Raw genomic sequence first — 21,668 nt, 5'->3', positions numbered from 1 at the left:
TTCAAGATGGAGACAGCAAGCGTATTAACAGCAAGTGATGATCAACACATCCATTACGCCCTGACGCTTTCAACGCAAGCCCGCTGGTTAATGGCCAATGTGCTGAAATTAATACAGAACAAACTCAACTGAACGGCCCTTTGCAGCATGTTATTCATTGTTTGCTAACTGCTTGTGATTATGTTCATTATTGTTAAGCCATCATTTTGTTTTGAGCAGCAACAGGCTTCTGTCTGCACCCTCCCTGCTACGCAGCAACAATTGCCTAATATACTCACCGAGCATCATTATCAGATAAACAACATTACCAAATACCGTTGCCAGAAATCAAAATGATGTTACCAGATGCCAAATAACAATACAAAATGGCAGGAAATACATTACCAGACACGACATACCAAATACCATTACCAGTTACAAAATATCTCATGAGTCAAGGTCCAACTGCTCCATTACAAGACAGTAATGATCATCACCGGATACTAACGACCACGTCTGAGTATTAATCACCTTGAGGAAATTTCAAGAGAATCAAGTCGAGTGTCGCTAAATTTAGACGTTCTTACAGTATGTATTGAACGTCCATAAAGAGTTTGCATTCACACACACTGACGAAGACATGCAAATGTAATTCGACTTGTGACAGGAGTGAATGGAGGAAGTGATGATCTGTGAGAACCCAGAGAAAGGAAAATGAGAAAGCCAAGCGTCGAGAAAAGAACAGAAGAGAGTTGAGTGTAATAGAGCTGCTGTGAGACTTCCTCTTCTTGGCTGGATGGATAGAGATATATACAAAAAAAGGGGGGAGGCACAGTGGGAGGGGGTGGCGGCAATGGCATTGCTTCTACTTCTGCAAAACACCAATCCTCAGTTGGGATAATGGATTTGAGAAAGTTTGGGTCACTGGAAGAAGGAATGAAGAGAGGAAGAGGCAGTGATGATAATGCTGGCCTCTCAGCAGTGCAGCACAGCGGCGGCGGAGGTAATGATGGAGGGGATGCGAATGCTTTTCGCACACTGAGGGGCTGAGATGGAGGACCGTTACGCTACTGTTAGGGAGGAAACCGAAATAGCCCAACTCTTCATTCAAAAGAACAATTAATAAGGCCGTACGAGAATTTATCAATCTATCATTTATCTTCTGCTAAAATGATTTACCTAGTACATTAATTTTTCACATACATTTGTCCTTTTGTTATTTTGTATGGCAGTTGTTGAACAGCTGACATGCACATTGCACACCAAGAGGATTGGAGTGGAATTTCACATGTACTCTGCGCCTGTTCTAATTCAAGTCATCCATCGCGTTATGGTCTTACCTCCCACAGGTCAGGATACTAACTTGCGGGTGTGTCATGACTAAGTGAAACAAAGAGAGCGCCTGGGAAATGTTTATGCGAGACGCTTATTCAACGCGACACACGAGTTTTGTTTGTGACTCTTCCACTTTAGCTCAAGATGAACAGTTTGCGTCGGGACAACGCCAAGGCGGAAGTGAGCGATAGCGCACACTGGGAGACGGAGGTATCTGAACATGATAGAATATTAAAAGAACATGCAAAAGAACGTGTCTGCTTTTCCATCCCTTCTCATCTTCTTTCTGTCTGGGATTAATGCAGTTTACTTAACAGAGCCACCCTCTATACAATAAGTGCTTCTTATTAAAAAAATAAAAAATAAAAATCCAGTTTGCAACATGACAACATGACAATTGATTTCGTGACACTTTCAGAAAGCTTCTTGTTTAGTTTTATTGACTGATGGATGACAGACCTGTTATTAAAGTGTGGCACACAGTTCTGGTGCCCAAATAGGACATGGCTAAGGTTTGGAAATGATATTCTTAGCTGACTGCATGGTGGCATTGTGATAGGTGGCTTCAAACGTTACGTTCAGAGGTTCGCCCACAATCTTACCAACAAAAATTAATCGAGTGTCTCAGTCCAGATTTTGCAGTGACTGTGAAGCAGCTGAACCATGAGGAATTACAACGCTGCTGCTCACTGAGGATGAGAGGATAAAAAAAACCCAGAAGGAGTACCTGCTGTTTGGCCCCAAATGACTTGAGGGAATGGGATTTTTTTTTCCTTTGGTCTTTTTACATATGAAGTCATTATGATGTTTCCATGATAATGTTGAGTCAATCATGACTCAGATGTTTGAAACACGCCACTTTTTGATAGACATATTACTGGCAGTGGGACCTACAGATATTATGGATTTAAAAAACACTTCCTGCTTTATTTTGGGTGTACAATTCCTTATCTTTACTCCGTGTCACAAACTTGAGTTATTCTGATGTGTGATCAAAACAGTATAGTCTTGATTACAGCACCACGAGTCAAACAGCCACATTTAAGTGTCCATATTTGTGTCTATACAGTGGAACCCCTAAAGTTCACTTTCTTTACTTGGAAGGCACCAGGAATACAGTCGTAAAGATAATAAATGTAACAATCAAGTGAAGAATTGGAAGCATGCTGGTCACTAAATGATGCAATATGGAGGTTGGCCAGCATCCCATTAAGGATTGTGTCCAAACTTAAAGGTCCCGCTGTGCTTACAGTATTTGCAAGTGAAGTAATCACTTTCGTTTCCTGTCACGTCTAGCCTCCTTCTCTCAAACGCCTTTGGGTGAGTGTGTTTTTTCTGCATTCTGGAGTCCTTGCGTGCCACCCCCTCCCTCTCATCACCCCCCTCCCAAGCTCTCGCTCTAGTCACTGCCTCTGGTGGCTCATTTCAAAATCCAAATGCTGGTGTGGAAGACTGCAAATGAGCACATTTCCCCTTCCCTGCAGGGTCTTGCTCTGGCCAGCTTGTGCACAGTGGCCAGTCAATACTCTGCTAATGTTGTCTGTTTGCTTCCTATCGTGGGACCTGGTGGTCCTGGCCTTCACCCTCATTCACCCCAACGCTCCCCCCTGCAGGCACAGCGAAATACTGCAAACATCTTTGCGACTTTAGCCATTGACAATTGTGACCCAGATGAAAATGTAAATGCATTTCTTTAGGAAATACACAATTTCATAACATGCACTTATGCATATATACATTTTCTATATCACTTATTCTCTCGAGGGTGGCAGGTAAGTTGGAGCCGACATACACAACTATTCACATATACACCCATGGATAATTTCCAGTCTTCGGAAAAAAAAACATGCATGTTTTTGGAATGTGGGAGGCAGACGTGCGAGCCATGTGTTACCGTGCTGCCATCATCATACATAAAACATACAATTTGTGCATTTTTTTTGGTTTAGAAACGCCATAGTGTTCCATCCATGCATTCTCCAACATGGGAGTTAAAGAAAATTTGAGGAATCCAAATAAATTATGACACATGCGGATAATAAAGTGAGTGGAGAAAAGAACACGATGACAGATCAAAGAAATATGTGAGAGGGAAATTTCAAGGAACCAAAGGAACAAAAACAACACGAGACAGAACATATGAAAAGAAAAAAGTATGTCATCTCTTAGTATGCACCTTCTTCTCACGCTCAGTCAGCGTAAACAAGCCCAAAGCAAAACATTGGGGTGTTTGACTTCACTCTGATCATCCACGTTCCCAAAGGCTTAGATTCCAGGATGATGTACAAATGTTATTAGAAAGGTGTTGTTAGGTAGCTGGAGTGTAAATAACTTGTGTGTGTTTCCAGTGACTTGTTGATTGGTCCGTTGGGCGATTGAGAGTGTGGTCTGCGTCCAACGGACCCAGTGTTCAATTCCGCAGTCTAGCTTTGCGCGAGACACACTAAGTCCCCTAAAAAGAGTATTTTAAAATTTTTTTGCCAGCCAATTTCAGAACTGGATAAAATGCAGTGATATATGTGAATGATGCTGAAGGTAAAAGTACCCTTCAGTACAACGAGAGTTCAGCATTGAACTTTATGGTCCAAAAGCGGATTAAAATACAGAACCTGAACGAATATAGGGAGAATAAAGATAAGAAATCATCTTATCACCTTTGGAAACAGCCTTTGGATATCAAATTGCTATCTACAAACTCCTCTTCAAATGCCAGGCTATGGAAAAAAAAATAGACTAAGAGTAATCATTTCAAAATGTTTTCCGCTATTAATGTGACCTGTAGCAAAACTCGTTTTATCAGAGATTTGAGACGCGCCGCTTTTTTTTTTTTTAAAGATCCTATTCTAAATTTGGACAATAATAAGTTTGAAGTGCCTATTGCAGAAAGCGTGTGTGTTTTACAAAGTACACTGCATTTTGTTGTCTTTGCTTTCCAGGTGACTATTTACAGCGAGCACAACTTGACCCTGCAGCGAGATGAGTGTTCACGCTTGGCGAAATTGTAAGCGAGATATTTCTGGACCACCAAATCAGTGACGAATCACCTGTGACTAATGTGCCGCTCCTCCTTCTCACGCACACATGCAAACATATACACACACGCAAACACGCACAAACACACACCTACACCTACACACAAACACACACAACAGCGTTTTCGTGCACAGCAGCCCAACAACAAGCTGCTCAAAATGAGATCCTTCCCCACTTGTTTTCCTCACTAATGACACCATGACTAAAATGTTAATTACCCCTAAAAAGAGAAATGATTGCCAAAAATCAAACAGCAATTAGCGTGGATCATCATTAGTACCATTAGCTGCTACAGTAAGATGGAGGATTATTGAGCGAAGGGCGGCATGCTCATCAAGGCCTCATTCAGGAGGTTTTTTGTAGGGAAAAAGAAAACTTGGGAAAAAACAATATGACAACAAATCCACAGAATTTAGCGGAAAGATACACTGAATGCATCAGTCGCTACGAGGCGTCCTAAAAGAAAAACAATGGAATACGACGAAAGCTTTTGCTACATAGTTCTCACGGCGCTTTGTTTTGTTAGTAAGTAATTTGTGGATTGAATCTTAAAAGTTCTAACATGTCTTGACCTTTTGTATGACCCCATGCGATCCACCGTGGGAATCAAACTCAATCATGGCAAATCTTATTTTCATTCGCTCTCTTCTTTTCTCAAGGTTACGACTCTTCATACCAAATCCTTCCCCATGATAACTGCACCTGAACACCTACTGGTGGATTGTGGGGAATCTTAGGAGAGAGAACTCGGAGGAGGTCGTTATCCTGCAAGCCAATCCTGCTGGGACAAATATTTCTTAAGTTGTGTTTTCCTATTATTGAGTGCAGAAGGTGAGTTGAAATCCATTGTTGGGTTGGGCAAGTTTGAGTGTTTGAGTATTTCTTATTTCACTACCACCTGCATGTATTGTATGCATAATATAATTTGTTTAGTTCTGTACTTTACATGTCAGCCTAAGAGAACGTACCTTGCTGTACAAAGGAGCCGTACACGAACCACATGGAGTTATAGAGCGTTGTGGAGGACACAGAGCCCATGGGCAGTCGAGGTGGGTTGAGCCAGTTGAGCAAGTAGACCAGAATGCCTATCAGCAGCACAGTGCCCGCGATGCACGCCCACAGCGACAAGTCGAAGGGCGCCAGGCAGGCGAACATGTCCACCGTGCGTTCAGCCTTGAGTAGCAGCACGCCCACCGAGTAATCCATGTAGCGTGTGGTGAAGTCCACAGCGCTCTCGCGCTCTGGCGTGATAGTCAGGGCAGAGAGTCCGACGTCGGCTCGCTGGGAGTAGAGAAGGACACGATGGTTCATGTAAAGTGCGGTACACACCAATAATATGTTTGAGGGATTTGTCACATTTTTGAAAATTGGTTTAGAATTCGAAAACCAAAATCACAACAACGCACTGTGTTGGCGCAGCCATCACGGTAAGAGCTGGTGCAGCCGGATAAGGACAGAGGACAAATTTAATGTAGAGACATGAATTTGGTTTGGCCTGCATGTGATCTCCTTTGTGAATGAGCTGCTGCCATTTATGGATTTCACACAGGTGTATAGCCACACCCACACTCACTGGGTCACATGGTCAATTAGGAACATGACATATCAACACGCTGCCAAAAAGTAGTTTTGGTTACACTTCAATTTGCAGGCTTTTTTTGGTGCAGGTGTCTAAGATAAAATATCAATTTGCCTGTAAGCGGGACAATTTGCACTTGAAACATCCATGAGTCAGTGAGTGCAATTAAAATGTGCTTTAACAAAAAAATAGAGCTAATTAAAATGTTTCCAGTCCCTGGAGTTATGCTAGCAGCTGTTGACATCTGCTAGCATCCTTTGTCGTGTATTTACTGTGATCTTCCAACATCAAGTTGTGCCTTCCTAATGGGAACCTAGATGAAATTGAGCACCCTCTAGTGGTTGATTGCTAAAAAATACAGATAGTAATACGCATATTCACAGCTCCTTTAACGGTCCACATTCTATAGACATCCCAATGATGATGTTTTGATTATTTCATTAGGTGTAGCAACAATCACGATGTGACTATTATGGAAAAACAAGTATCAGTCCTAAAATAAACATCTCCTAGTGAGCAAGTTAATATCTCCCATTAAAAATGCTATTTTTCCACACAAAAACACCTGTTGGGCCATTAGAACTGTTACTAACCAAATCAGCAGCGCCTAATGTTGCATGTAAACTGTTGTGTAAATAATTCATGTAGAATCTTTGCAACATATTGGAGATGTGTTCCATGAGTGGAATGCATTCTTTTGCGGTTCTTGTCATTTCTATTCATCCAATTATGTGGCTTTGAAATGCTGCTTCATTTATTAACAGTTTCTCACGTGTGTGCAGGTAGATAATATTTGTTTCACCTTAAAAAGAAGTTCACCCATGAGTCCATTCCACTGGCCATCGGGCTGCAAGCTGCCGTACTTGTGGTCTGGTGCGATGTAAATCTCGTACTTGAAACCCAAATAGTTGGAGAGAGCTTCAAGCACATCGATGGAGAAACCCTGGTATTTCTTAGGTTTGCCGAGAACGTTTTCGGACACCATCACAAATGGCTCCTCCTGGAAAGTCAATAAACAATGATGGAGTGAGTTGGACAAACAGAACTGAGTACTCGTGCTATATTGGTCTGGAAAAAAAGTGGTATTGAATATCCCTACTGCATTATATTTAGAATAAAATCCTTTTCAATTCTGACGAGAGGTTCTTAAAGCCACCTACATTTATTCAATAGTCACTCAATGAATTGACGTTTGAAAGAGGAACGTATATCCAACCTGAATACTGTAGCTTTGCAAACGTTCCAAATATATAATCATCCAACAAAGGACTCCCCCACCCCACCCAGAGTGTAGGGTATTTTCAAATGTGCTTGTGACAGACGCAGCGCAGCCCCCACTGCTCATCAATATGTGTGTGGCATCTAAAGGGCAGCTGCCTGTTGACGTTAAAGACATCCAGCAAACATTTGACATTCAAGGCAATTAAAAAAAGCAGTGCTCAGGGCACGAAAACATGCAACCTCTTTTTAAGCATCAAAGCAGAATAAAAAAGAAAAAGAAAAACACTTCGTTGTATGGGGGAATTTTCACTTAAAAGTCTACAGCCTGCTCATGCAAACCTCCCTATTGATGAGTGAAATGTTTTGGACCAATACGTCTGCTAGATTTATGGAAGCACATTTGAGCACCCCCCCCCCCCACACACACACACACACACACACACTATGCGATTAACTTGGTGGTTTCTAATCCTTGCTAGCTGTGGCCGTTCAATAAGCTATTAGGCAGTGAGTGGACACGCATGCCAAGACCCTTTTGCACTGAACACATTCATCAGTCCAGGCAAGAAAACCCACTAAAACTCACAGACACACAGAGACACACACATGCAGGCACGTGCACCAGTGAGGTAATGACAGGTTTCCTCGGATTTCATCCATATGCATTTTCTTTAAAGCAGCGAAATCAAACAAAAGCATACTTTCAAATTCTGAGTTGTACCCCACTGAAGAATTCAAAATGGCCACTATGTTGGCCATATTAAAAAAAGTTAAATCCCCCAAAAAGTAACCATAAAGTGATAGCATAAGTTAAAAGGTTACAAAAAAATTGCTTAAAATAAAGTTACAGGAATGAAACAAAACTAGAAGAGAAAACTTAGAAATATAGTCATAAAGTGGAAAATGATGTAGTTGTGGCATTACGAAATAAGGTTATGATCAGTTCTTTCCAAAAGAGTCAAAAAAATACTACAAAGCTATAAACCCTCATAAGATGTTAGTTTTTGTGTTGCATTTATAGTTTTGTTTATGGCCTGATCTATATTGTTTTATCTGACTTTCAGTGATATTTACAAGGAACGCTATACTGATTCCCTTTTTATTCACTGTGGATTTTCTACTTTTTGTTTGTACTTTGCCTTTTATAGCGTAGAAACAACTCCAGGTTTCTAAATTGGCTCAAATGGAATGCTATCGCTCCACCTGCTGCTTTTGCATAACTTGACAGACTGTTAAAAACAGTGAATGGCCTTTCTTTCGGCAGGCAATCAATCATCTTTTTTTTTAGAAATATCATCTTCATTTCTGTTGTGGCTGGTCTGGATCTTAATCCAGTTGAGTGTGAGCTGGATTGGTTGCTGACCAATTTGAATCTTTAAAATTAAAATTCATGTAAATTTAAAATTCATGTTTTTGGAACATGGGAAGAAGTCGGAGTAAATAGGGGAGGGCATGAAATTTCACACACGGAGGCTGGAGCCAAGTTTCAAATTCAGAGCCTCAGAACTGTGATGCAAGAGTGCTAACCACGAGCCCTCTGTACCCTGAACCACTTTTCTAAAATACCCACCGACATGTACAGCTTACAACATGTACAGCTTGACTTGTGCAACTTGTAACAAACCGAGCAAAACACAAGAGCACTTGATGACTCCCCCCAAGTGTAAATGTCAGAGCAGACTTTTAGTTAAGCTCATTATCCTGTGAAAAGTATGTTTGAGGTGAGAAGTTTGCGGCTGAATACAGTTTGGTGCAAGAAGAAGAAAAAAGAAAAGCCACCTCAATCTCTTCAAACAAAATGTCAAGTGAAAAAAAGGCCAGCTACTGGGTTTAATCAATAATGTCAGATTTTAAGACTTGCTAAAAGTTTTCAGGGGCCAAGGCTCATTTAATCATCTTTAAAAAAGTTGGGTTTGGTTGGCCTGACTTTCAGCTGCCGGGCCCAATCGATACTAAGTCGATGCTTTCCACGCTAAACATCTCTAAGCCTGAAAATTTCACTGCGAGTCGGTTCCTTTTTTTGAGGCTTCAATGCCCTGTCTGTTATTCGGCGCTCTCATCCTTTTCCCCCCTGCCACTCACCAGCTGCAAGATACCAGTTGGTGCTTTTCCACGCTGCCACATCACCGTCTTTCCCTAAACATATGCCAGAGATACCGCGTTTCCTCTCCGCCCGTCTAGCCAAGCATCACATCCATCAAGGCGACAATTCTCCTTATTTGTCGAGCGTGAAAAATGTTATCGTATCCGTCTGCATGCAGCAAGCAGGCAGAGGGAAGCAACCCCCTCTGTCCCCACCCAACACTTCTTTTCCACTTCCTGTCTTCTTTTAGCACACAGTAATTCTTGCGGCAGTCGCATCTCTTACGTTTTGAACATGAGAAATTGCAAATGGCCATATGCCGGAGTCCTTTTCAAAATGGCAGCTGGGCAGACAACAAGGAACACCACACAATAAACCTCAGCTATATTCAGAGCATTGAAATAGCTAAAACATGTGAGTAATCAATGAAACTACAACGTGAGGCCCCTACTAATCACGGCAGTTAGTGACTGAGAGAAAATGTAGTTGAAGCCCCTCGAAAAGGATTTGTAATTCTTCTTGAATACTAGCATGCTCGCCTAAAAAGAATTGCACGAATTGACCACATGTGGTAAACAAATATCTGCACTAGTAGGTGACACACAACGGTTATCAAATGGTTATTAAAGGGGAAGTCAACTCAAAACATTTGTTTGAATCTTGGCTCAGCCATCCTGTGTGACGTTTGCGTGTTCTCCTTGTACTTGTGTGGTTCATTGAAGATTCTAAATGGTCCATACATGGAATTAACCAAGGTTGGATAGGTTCTTCAGCTTACCTCATTGGCAACCGGTTCAGGGTGTCCCCCGCCTACTGCCCGATGACGGCTGGGATAGGCTCCAGCACGCCCGCGAGCCCCATGGGGACAAAGCGGTTCGGAAAATGGATGGATGGGACAATTTAAGAAAAAAAAAATGGACGATACGCTTAAAAATAGTTATTAACCACGGTCCCAAAAAAAGATCTATCATAGAACGACGTTACCGAAAGAAATATACTTTTAGGTAACGTTCCTTCAGAATGGTGTGGTGTCATCATTTGACACCGGGATGTTCTCTACGGGCAGCTTTGAAAATTATAAAAGATATCAAGTTCTCAAGGAAAGGCAGACAACATGGAAATATAATCCCTTTGGCCAAGGCTGTCACTTCGGTGCAGCCGTAAAAGCCAAAAAATAGCGAGCGAGGTAAGTCACCGAGGGAATTTATGGGCTGTCTGTACCGTTCAGGCTCTTGTCAAGAAGAAACATTTTAATGTGGACCGATGCACTTAAAAGCCTCTGATACTATTGCAGCAGCAAAGTATCAATTTTAGACTCATTTGTGAGGAGGCGGCTTCCACTAATGAGCACCATAAACACATAACTGCGGCTATGACAATGTCCCCCGGGTATCCACCATTTAATAATCGATATGGTGCTCTGCTAATCAATGGGATTGATATTTATTTGCTCTAATACGTATAATCTCAAACCACAATTAAATGGTCGATAACTAATTCAACGCACATGGAATGACTACATCCGTTCATGGGGTACCCTTGAGAGCGACGTACAGACATGCATAGTAAACGACATGGGAGCACCGGATGGCTCAAGGCAACATGAAACAATCTGTTCCATAGGTCCCTTTAGAAGCATTTTCATCCTGCGCAGTCATTCGTGCAGTCAAATGAAAAAAAGCATGAAAGTGAAATGGAGGGGGAAGCACAAATGTTCTGAACTCCATGTTCCCCTGCCGGTGTTGTACAGACACTTAGGAAGTAGTCCATGGTATTCTCCGACAAACATGGCAGGTGCTGTTAATCCATCCATCCATCCATCCATCCATCCATCCATCCATCCATCCATCCATCCATCCATCCATCCATCCATCCATCCATCCATCCATCCATCCATCCATCCATCCATCCATCCATCCATCATTGCACTTACTCTAAAAAAAACAAAAAGCCATCTTGTGATCACAGACCAACCACATGCTGCATCACCACATCTGAAGAGAAAGATCCAATTATCTGATCGAATGTAGCAGTATGTTCTGGTAAATTTCCATTCAACTTAATGACTAGTTAATTGAGTCTTCTGCCGATCCTTAGTCCAGCACATAAAGACCGTGACAACACTAATGAGAGCATTGTAGGCCTTTCCATCCTTTAAAAGGATCATGAGAGTCTAACTGGGGTAAAGAAAAGAAAAAAAGGAAAGTAGAAGAAAGGGTTTGCAACAAAGATGTTGAGCATCATCGCTTTCTTCCCGCCGTCTCTCACTTCAAAGATGGCATATGAAGAATTTACAGCGGTGAAGCAAGTTAAAAGCAATCGTGGGATGTTCTCAAATGGCGGCGGTGGTTGCTCCAGGGGAGACAGGCTAAGAATTGGAGTGACTACCATCAGCTTGACGGCCTTATTTGTGTTTTTTCCTTCACAGAAGCTCTTACAGAAGACATATTATTCGATTTTCCATAATTTCAAGCAGTTCCCAGGTGTTGAAATGAAATGCCTCATGTTTATTTCAAAATATCTCAAGCCCCATTCAGAGCAGGCCTTTTGAGGCCCTTACCAAGACAGTGACGACTCTCAGCACCACTCCCCGCATGTTGTTCTCCAATTTCCTGTCGGTCAGCGTGCCATTCAGACCATGAAGCGGATCCCACGTGGCCAGCTGTAGTGAACAAAACAAGATGAGTTGAGCATTCACTTGACTTGAATTCAATGTATTTCGATGAGAAATTGCCGACATCGAGCAGGAGAGGGAAGTGAAACCCAAAACAATAAAACACATATCCACCCTTTTAATATTTTATCTTCCTTTGTCCTACTTTCTTTTATGGTCTACCTTTGCAAATACAAGCGCATCAAATTGTTTTCCTTTTAAACACAAAGCTAACAGGTTTATCCTGGGTTGAGTGTGTACCTGTGATTTCGATTTATTGATTTAAAAATGGTCCCCAAGCACATTTTCTTTATCTGCGTACCTACCGCCTACGCTTTCAATAAAATATAGCTTTTGGCATCAAAGCTCAAACTAGCTCGGTTTCCCTGTCGAGAGGAAACTCAGTAGGAAATTATCTGAAGCTGTGAAACCCCTCACAAAAAGTGAAATAAAATAAATCAATAGGGATATGCAAAGTCCGACTCAGCGTTATAGGGGGGCCAGAAAGAAAGCCATGTGATGTGTGAGGAAAGTTGCAGAGAAAACCACAAGGTGGCTGTGAATTTTGAGGGCCTACCCATGGGTTGTTTATTGGACTATCAATTCATTTCCTCGGTATTTCATTGTGACATTTCATTTAGTATGAGGGCAGCATTAACTGTAACGTGGACATGCATGTGTGATTTGCTCGGCTTATCCGCGCAACAGCTTGTGATAAGGCCTCGTTGCTGCATTTGCGGCGGGAATAGAAAAACATTTGGGAGTGTATTAACGACCTTGTGTCTAGACCGTGGACTGACAATGCTAATACAGTATCAGCTCACGTTCACTTCTTCATGCCTTTCATCAAGGCTCCTTAATACACTAGTGCTAATTTAGAAGCAATGCTTGCTAAACTCGCGTTACTTTATTGGTAGACTGCATGCTAACATTGCCAACGGTTTCAAATTCAAATAAAACATTGAGAAATTGAAGTAGTTTTTTTTCTGTACAAATTACATACACTGTATTACCAGAAACAGGTATGACTATTATAATTATATAACCTATATGGATGTATCAGTGATTTTCACCTTTCACCTTTTTCAGGTGATCAGCACCTTGGACAGCGGCCCCACAAATGAAAGAAACAAAAAAATAATAGCACTTCAGATCTATTTATTTGAGGAAGCTGGAAAAAAACATTTTGAAAAGTGACCAGATTTTTTGTTACATCCATCTTTGACGTATGTCAAATTGCCATTGTATATCCACAAACTTGCAAAATGAGTTGAATAAACAGATGTACTTGGAAAGTTTCTTTGCAATGGAGAAGAGGCACAGTGAGGATTCAACACAAGAGCCTCTGCCCGAGAAGAAACAGAAAGGCCACTTGAAATATGGATTTACGGTGACAGGTGACTCCCACGCACGAAGCCGAGTGGCTAGCCAATGACGATACCATAACGCGTGGTGTCCATTTGGACTAAAGTAACCGAAGATAGTGTTGTGTATGAAAAAGCGGCAACTTAGAAGATTTCATTTCATGGCATTTTAACTCTGTGATGTCATAATTCCTGCTGTAATTACACTATTTGGATAAAATCCAACGAGCAGAAACTAAATGAAGCACATTAACAGACATACACTTTTAATTTTAATAACTAAAAGAAAATTTAATGCCTGTAGTTTGTAAAGTCATCAAGATACATTTGCTATTAAAAACTGTCTTGATTGTACTTTTTTTCTTTTGTCATTAGAAGCACGGCGTCCAAATGCGATGGCAATAAACCGCGAGACAATTCGAGTTATGGCGCTTTAATGTTCCATGTGCTTCTCGGGGGAAATCACCGCAGCGTCCCTGCAAAAGGAACCTATTTTGATAGGGAGGAGCGTTGATTTATGCGCATCACTCATGGCGGCACTTGCCCCAAATGACAAGTGAGATGTTATGGATCTCACATTATTAGCTCTGCATCATGACTTCAATTCATGCAAGTTTTCATTATTTGTTTACAATACTGTGTCCCTGTGTTGTTATGTGAACTTTCCGACATACTGTGCAAGGATGGCTTTATGCACTTGTTGCGTTTTCCATTTTTCTGTTTGTAAAGTTACCCTCAAATATAACTGATTGTTTTACTAGTTCACAATTTTAGTAAATAAGTCATTTATTTTATTACAATATGAGTATCTCTGAAATGTAATGCAGCACATTACTGGCGGGGCAAGTTTTTTTTCATTGGGGGGACATGGGGGGGGGCAAGGATATCTCAGGGCGTCTGCAAAACAAAACAAACAATAAGCCCCCCCCAAATATTTCAGATAACAGATTAACATTCATTATACTGTACGTATGTCCACTAAGGAGGACACAGGTGTGGAAAAATAAAAACTCCCAGAAACATCAAAAAAGTCTCAAAAGTCAATTATCTGGCACTGACTGAGGTGGAGTCTGCCCCCATTGCCCCCCCCCCCCCAACTCCACTCATGGTACACAGATACCTTTAATAAGAGCAAAAATCAAACGATATATGTCCATACGTATATATGTATACATACATATACACACATATATATATATGATTTTTTTATGTTGGGGGTTAGATTTTCCCTCTATGCTGCATGCGTTCATTCATATTCTAGAGCTTCCTGACTTTTATGTGCGACACTGGCGCTGCTGTGTGTTGTCTTGCCTACTTCGCCTTCCTTTTCTCTCATGCCTGCTCACCATTGCACAAAGCAACAGCAGCACCAGACAAGCTGCTGAGCCATTTCACTGCTCCAGCATCCCCCCCCCACCACCACCACCACTTCCTTCATTTTCGTCTCCCTCGCTGATGAGCAACATGTGTCAGCGCAGTCTCCAAACAGCTTGCTCGGTGAGCCTACCTTCTGTCTTCTTGCGCTTATCTCACAGCTCTCTTTTTTGTTGTTGTTGTTGTTGTTAAAACCACCTATAGCTGTCCCTTTTCACTTCTAGTCTATCCGTCCATCTTCTCCTCCACAGAGCAAGTGCTGCTTGCATCAACAGTGCAACAGTTACAAATCCTCTGTGCCATCACCTTATCTTGGTGTGTCCAAAGTGGTTCTCTACCAACTGGGTCAATTTGATACCCAACCTTTATTAAAGACAAAGCACACATTTTACATTCTATTAACCTTCTATTATGAAAAAAAGTTTTCTTCACAACAAAGATATCTCAGTGGCAACTTGCCATGACTGAACAGAATGAAAAACATTATAGTTATTCTCAAAAGAACTAAATTGAGAGTCTTGCTGTGTTATTACTTGACATGTGGTGACATTGAAGCATACCCAGTGGAAGCGTCAAAGTCGAAAGCTCCGAAAACAATTTGCTTCATCATACTTTTCAGCAAAAACTCTAGGGTTGCAAAACATTTTTGATTCTTGTCTTGCATGCACACAGTCATGCATGACCTTAGCATAATTTATGAGACTTAAACTCAAGTGCCATTCGAGGCAATTAGAATCATGAAAAATCTTACAAACCTAATGAAGTTGGATGGCTGCTATCTACTCTGGCAAAAGCTCGGACTATTCTCCTCCCTCCCTTCTTGCACTCTCGTTTTGTATGCGGATAAGTGCATATGAATGATGTTGGAAAATGTACAAAAATAGAACCCATTCCACCTTTGATGTTCCATTACATTAAATGTACTTATTTTGTGCTTCCTCTCTGCCTTAAAGATGTAAATAAAAGCAGCAATTTACACGGAAGGTTCAGATGATTTGCTTTGACACTGTAACACAAGAGTGAGGTAAAATTAGCCCAAAGGTACATCGGTAATGTCTCTCAGGATGGGAGGAAATGTATATTTGGGAGCACAAACAAGGAAGATCAAAACAAACATGGGTCCACAATTAGAGATGTCGCGTACTGGTGGTAAATATTTTGTGCCGGACATCAAATATTAGGCTGTACAATTTGTGCTGCCTAATCAGTTGTACACTTTCATTTGCTCCCCTTCTCTATCACACACGCACGCACACGCACACACACACACACACACACACACACACACACACACACACACACACACACACACACACACACACACACACACACACACACACACACACACACACACACACACGCGCGCACACACACACACATGCGCACACACAAGCACATGACATGGCTGTGGTGAACGCGGCAACAACACAAGCTCCGTTCTGATTTCCCAGATGAGCTGCAAGCTGTTTTATTGCTTGCTCTGGAGATTTTGGATAATATACCCACATGTGTGTGTGTGTGTGTGTGTGTGTGTGTGAGTGTGTGTGTGTGTGTGTGTGTATTTATTTATTCTACCAATAATAACATCTCATAATATTTGTAGCTCAAATAATATTCAATGTTAATTATTTCAAATTTAATCATATATAACACGCATTAATATAATATTTAGGGGCGGTTATTTCAAACGGGCCCTCTCTTACATGTTAAAATAAATATTTATACCTCAGACTGGCTATGCAGGCTCTCTTTATTATTTCAACGTATTTACGGATACTTTACAATCACATCCAAGCAGTCACAAGCATGAGATGAAGGCGTAAAATCCACTGGGACTCTTAAATGATGTTAAGATGCACAGCAGGAATCATTTAAAGGCATTAAACCGCACCAGGCTTATGAAAAATACATGCACTATACATGTGGTGAAAGGAATAAAACATGAGAGGGTATGTGGGGACAATGAATGTAACAATGTAGCTAACAGTTCTACCTTTGAACCTTTACACATGGGACTTGCTTCTGGCATGTTTCTGCTCAGAACTGTCAAGTTCTAAAGGAGGACATGAAATCATAGTTTGATCCTTTAATATGAATACCCGCACTGTAATCGACACCAAAGTGTTTCTTAATATATATGATGTAAAATGTAATTCAATGCTTTCTACTTGACCCATTAAGTCAAGTCAATGTGGACATTTTTAAAAAGGAAAAAGATATACCATTGATTGACTACATTTCTGCATCCACAGCTTTTTAATTTCAAAAATATTTTTTCGTGTGACAGATCCAAAAAATACTACATAGCTACTGTGTAGCATTCACAGAATGAATAGATATTTTTTTCATTTGAACGCAAATATCTACAGTACCCACATCTAAATATGATTTACTGGACCTGGAGTTAGAATGATCAACTCTCGGCTAGTCACAAAACAACACACGCACACATATATCGTCTGAATCCAGTCGTGCTGCTAAGCAAGTAGAACAAACCGCGTGGCAGGTGGATTACAATGACAACAATATTGAAATTGTTTAATCCGTGTGTCTGTCAAAGTGTCAGTCAGTCAGTGAGCTGCTCCCTCACTACATGTCCCCAAGTTGTTAAAAGCTTGGAAGGATAGAAACATAAGGGCAAAGTAGCAAGGATATTATATTGGATTCAATTGTCAGTACGATACAGCTATGGAAATGATGTGGGTGGGAGTGGTACTGGGTCAAGTATTCAGTAAACAGGTATATCCAAACAAGACCAATACAATACATTCTGAGCACATGTTGCTCTCATCTTTCCTGTCTCCAGCTTCCATTTCGACAGCACTCGTGCAAGAAAGGAATTTATATAGAAGAAAATATATTTCTTGGTGTGCCATTCTGGGAGGCACTTGCTTGCCCTGGTCAATTAGAAAATGAAATTTAACCGAGATGATCCGAGGCCCGAATGCAATAAAATGTACTCTTGTCTTCAAACTTGAATAAAACTGACGCAACTCTTGCTTTGCTCTAAGGTTCAGGGAGAAGACGTACTTCTTCTTACATAAACCTAGTTGTAAAGAGCATTTTCCAAAGGATGAGTTAATGGGGCAACTCTGAAGGAATTTTGTCACGTCAGTAAACATACTGAAGGTGAACAATGGCATGGATTCATTCCAGAACCGACGACTCCAAGCTCACAGGCCTTCCAATTATTCTAAAGAGTGTTATAATCTGCCAGCTGTAGTCATTTAATATTCTCCTTTAACAGTGTCATCAAAATATCATTTGTACGCAGGCACAGATGGGATGTGATACCTTGTCTGAGTGTCGCAAGGGCCTGAACAAAAAGGCTTTCCTAATGGGTGTCCTTCAAGTAAGGAGGGGTCGCGTAAAAAGTAGAGTGGATTTTCAGTTTAAGGCCAGCCGCAAAAGTGCAGTGAACAACACGCCCAGGGAGAAGAGATGATAGTTAATCCTCTGCAGAGTTTGCCGCCGTGCGTGCCCACATCAGCCTGCTTGCGAGCGTACATCGTGTGTGTGCGTGTGTTTGTGCGAGTGTGTAGTGGGTATGCAAATGGACGCGTAGGCGTCGTCGGAGGGGCGGCTAGGTGGGTGGGTAGACGGTACACTTGTGTATTTTGTGATCCACAGAGGCATGCAATCCCGGGCAGACTCTGGCTGCTGTAATCCGAGGTTTACACGCTGTAATGCTGCTGAAAAGCCTGCAGGCCTCGCTTGCAGGGAGGAAGAGTGAGGAAGAGGAGGAGGAACATTATAGAGGAGACATGACAGAGAAGATATGGCATGGCAATAATAGGAACATTTGATTGAAACATGAACAGAATCCAATAGAAGATAATGAGAAAAAATCTGCTTCACAGAGGTAATAATGCACAGTTTTGATTGACACCAAGAGAGGTATTCATTTCGCAATATGTTTATTATTACAAGTACGGTGATGTACAACTGCACTGCATCATACTGAGCCGTGTGCTTAACTGTTTCCCATCTCATTTAGATTGATTGGGCTAGCAAAAATACAACTAGTCTTGTAAAACTTGGAGTCTAAATTTTCCGGAAACATTAGCCTCTTAAATTGCACCAATAAACACAATGTTTAGTGAATCCCTGCCTGTATTTAGTTGGTTGTTCATAAATTCACCGATGCATGTTTTTCCCCTTCTGTGGAAACCTTTCTCATCTGTTCACGAAAAAAAAAAAACTTCCCATGCAGCTTTTCAGTTTTTGTACTCTTTTTGGAATACCTTAAAATGGCACCAAAGCCCTGTCTAATAGGAACATAGTAATTGGTGTCACAAAGTAATATGTATATCCTGACAGTCAAAGGTCTATGTATGTCATGGAGGAGCTAAGTTTAGCCTGTTGATAGTGAAGGTTATGCAGTTTTACAAGTGCATGTTTTTATTTCAATGTATTAAATAGGTCAGCTTTGTTATCCCTTGACAGAATACACACTTGCTGTCTTTTTTTCCTAAATCAAATCACCTGTCGGCCATATATTTTAGGGGTATTGTTATGAGTTTGAATGATTGAATTAAACTGTTTAAGGATCAAAGTTTGCAGATTTTTTTTTTTACAGTTTATGTACACTTATTATTGGCATTTATAGTAAAATTAGGGAACCTTAAGGGGGGCTTCGTCCTCTCAAATTTCAGGAGACTTTATCCACAAATGTGCTGCTTTTTCTTTGGATTGGCTGTTCTCTATTTATTTTGCCATCACAAAAGTGAAAGACAAAAATAAGCGTGAGTCAATGATTGGGCTTCATGCTGTCAATTTATATAACCCATTTCTAAAAAAAAATAAACTCATAGATGCTTAACATATAAAACTAAAGAGCATGTATGTCTCTGTGTGAATTTAGATTAAAAATAGATTCCCACCAGTGGTTAAGATTGGTGAGTTTTGGTTTGTGAGCGTGTTGAGGCCCTATAATGTCGATTCAAAAATCTCAATAAACACAGCAATTGATGAAGGGACCTTCACACTGCTTGGAGCTTAGGCCCTGATAAGATAACTCATGAGGTAATGAAGGTCACATAAGCGTAGTTATGAGATGACAGCAAATGGGAAAATGAGGAGAGGAAATATTGGGGGGCGGGGGAGGGAAGGGCGACATGGACTGCATATCAAACCAATGCAAATCTGTTCCCTCCACTGTAATCACTTTAATATGTGTAGCCGCACACATGCACGGAGCAAATCCTTAATGTGTATGCGTATACAGCCAATGAGAAATTAGAATGTGAGTATCACAGAGTCCTGATGTGATGTTCCAGAAGCTTGCAAGCCTCAAACGGATTACAGAGGGTTGAGTGAGTGACAAATACAGAGAATAACTTACAAAGATGCTCTTAGGAAAGAGCTTTATTTCATGAAGCAGAAGACAAGATTCCACATCCATTATCTACGAGGTTTTGCCTGAGGATGGGATGCAACAAAAATGACGAGTCAACGCAATCCCCTGTCCTACACACCTTTTAACAAAATGGTTTTCTTGATGAAATCTGTTGAGTTAAGTGGAGGGTTAACGACTGCTTGGGGGAATGCTATTATGTTAAGTGTATGTGTGATGAAAAATCCTTAAAATGAGGTCTTGGTAATTATGAGGGCAATAATTGGCTGCCATTTTTAAATAGCTCGGGCCCAATATTTACCGATGATTGGTGGCAGGGTGAAGTGGTCACGATTGTCCTCTAGAGGCAAAATCATGCCCAAGAAGACCAAGGATTCTATATTTTGATTTGAGTTAACTTGATGTAATAAAAAACTTTCTCTCTTTTATTTAAAACTTCTTTTCCTATATAATGCTAAAAACTCTAAATATGGCAGTCTGTGCTGTTTTGAAACCTGTTGCACAAAATACTGCCTACTAGTTAGAATTTTAATCAGGCCCTGAGGTCACAGTCTTAGTAGATCATGTGCAACATGTCCACCAACAGCATCGCTAATGTGTTCGAGTCAACACGTAATTTAGCTGCAGCTATGTGGGAGTAAATCAGGCCCTTGGTGTCCATTTCACCTCTTCTTCTTCCATCAGTCCACCAAACGGGGGCTTCTGTTCACAAAGCCATGGCGTGTCTAACATAAGGACATGACCTTGGTGTCAGACGCTGACGGTTGGTTTTATTTCCCTGCTGATCACTCCCTTGTTCCCTGCCGCTATCTCCTGTGTTTACTGCCGGGCCATAGCCAATTAGGCCTTCATCGTGCCCCATCCGTCAATCCACCTTTTCTCTTCGCTTCACTGTCATCAAGCATCAAATGTAATGGGATGATGAGACACGCATTGTTGTAGACGACGACATCGTATTCTGACGGGCCAATGATTTGTGGTCATGTACTGGACACGTACAGTATCTGGTGGGTCAATGTCATTTCAATGACTTTATGACCTGTTCAGTGGCTTTTTGCCAACAGAACCACCCCCAAATGTGATGTACTAATTATAGAAAAAACTGATGAAATCCAAGGCAGCAGAGGATGAGGGGGTTTTATGAGTAAAACTAAGTCATGCTTAGTTTAAACGAGGACTCTTCAGCTCAATGTTGGTGTATGTCTCGGAGATTTACACACACCAACGTGCACACACACACACACACACACACACACACACACACACACACACACACACACACACACACACACACACACACACACACACACACACACACACACACACACACACACACACACACACACACACACACACACACACACACACACACACACACACACACACACACACACACACACACACACACACACTCATATAGTACGCCTTGGGCTTCGACGTGCAATAGGATTCCCAGCATCTGGGGAATAAAACCTCTCTGAGCTTGTCATAACAGCTCGAGAGGTCCATATGACGGCCAAGCGAGTTGTTTGCTGTTCGTCTGCACTGTTTGCGGGACTGCTGTGTTTGTTACGGGGCCAACAATAAACATCCCACTGGGTGTATTGTGAGACAACGGGCTACAGTTAAAAACAAAAAGATTTCACCGACTGCTCTCTTCCAAATTGTATTTCCAATACGCTTGCCATGTC

The 21,668-nt window shown here is 41.3% G+C and overlaps 1 protein-coding gene across 5 annotated transcripts in view; it reads right to left on the bottom strand.

The window, feature by feature from the left end:
* The window catches only part of grid2 (glutamate receptor, ionotropic, delta 2), a 262,360-nt gene that overhangs the window by 52,211 nt on the left and 188,481 nt on the right, over window positions 1–21,668 (bottom strand). For all 5 annotated transcript variants that reach the window (XR_015065893.1, XR_015065894.1, XM_085910345.1 and 2 more), the window contains exons 10-12: window positions 11,791–11,892; window positions 6,729–6,926; window positions 5,316–5,628 (exon numbers count right to left, since the gene is read on the bottom strand). Coding sequence is in view for 3 of the 5 variants with exons in the window: in XM_085910345.1 (XP_085766471.1) it covers window positions 5,316–5,628; window positions 6,729–6,926; window positions 11,791–11,892 (613 nt within the window). In the remaining 2 variants the exon portion in view is untranslated. The remainder of the gene's footprint in view (window positions 1–5,315; window positions 5,629–6,728; window positions 6,927–11,790; window positions 11,893–21,668) is intronic.

The sequence above is a fragment of the Syngnathus leptorhynchus genome, chromosome 4, assembly GCF_054491065.1.
Source record: "Syngnathus leptorhynchus isolate UIUO chromosome 4, UIUO_Slep, whole genome shotgun sequence".
NCBI lineage: Eukaryota > Metazoa > Chordata > Actinopteri > Syngnathiformes > Syngnathidae > Syngnathus > Syngnathus leptorhynchus.
Note: the sequence above shows the minus strand (reverse complement) of the source record. Positions and strands in the feature narration are given on the sequence as shown.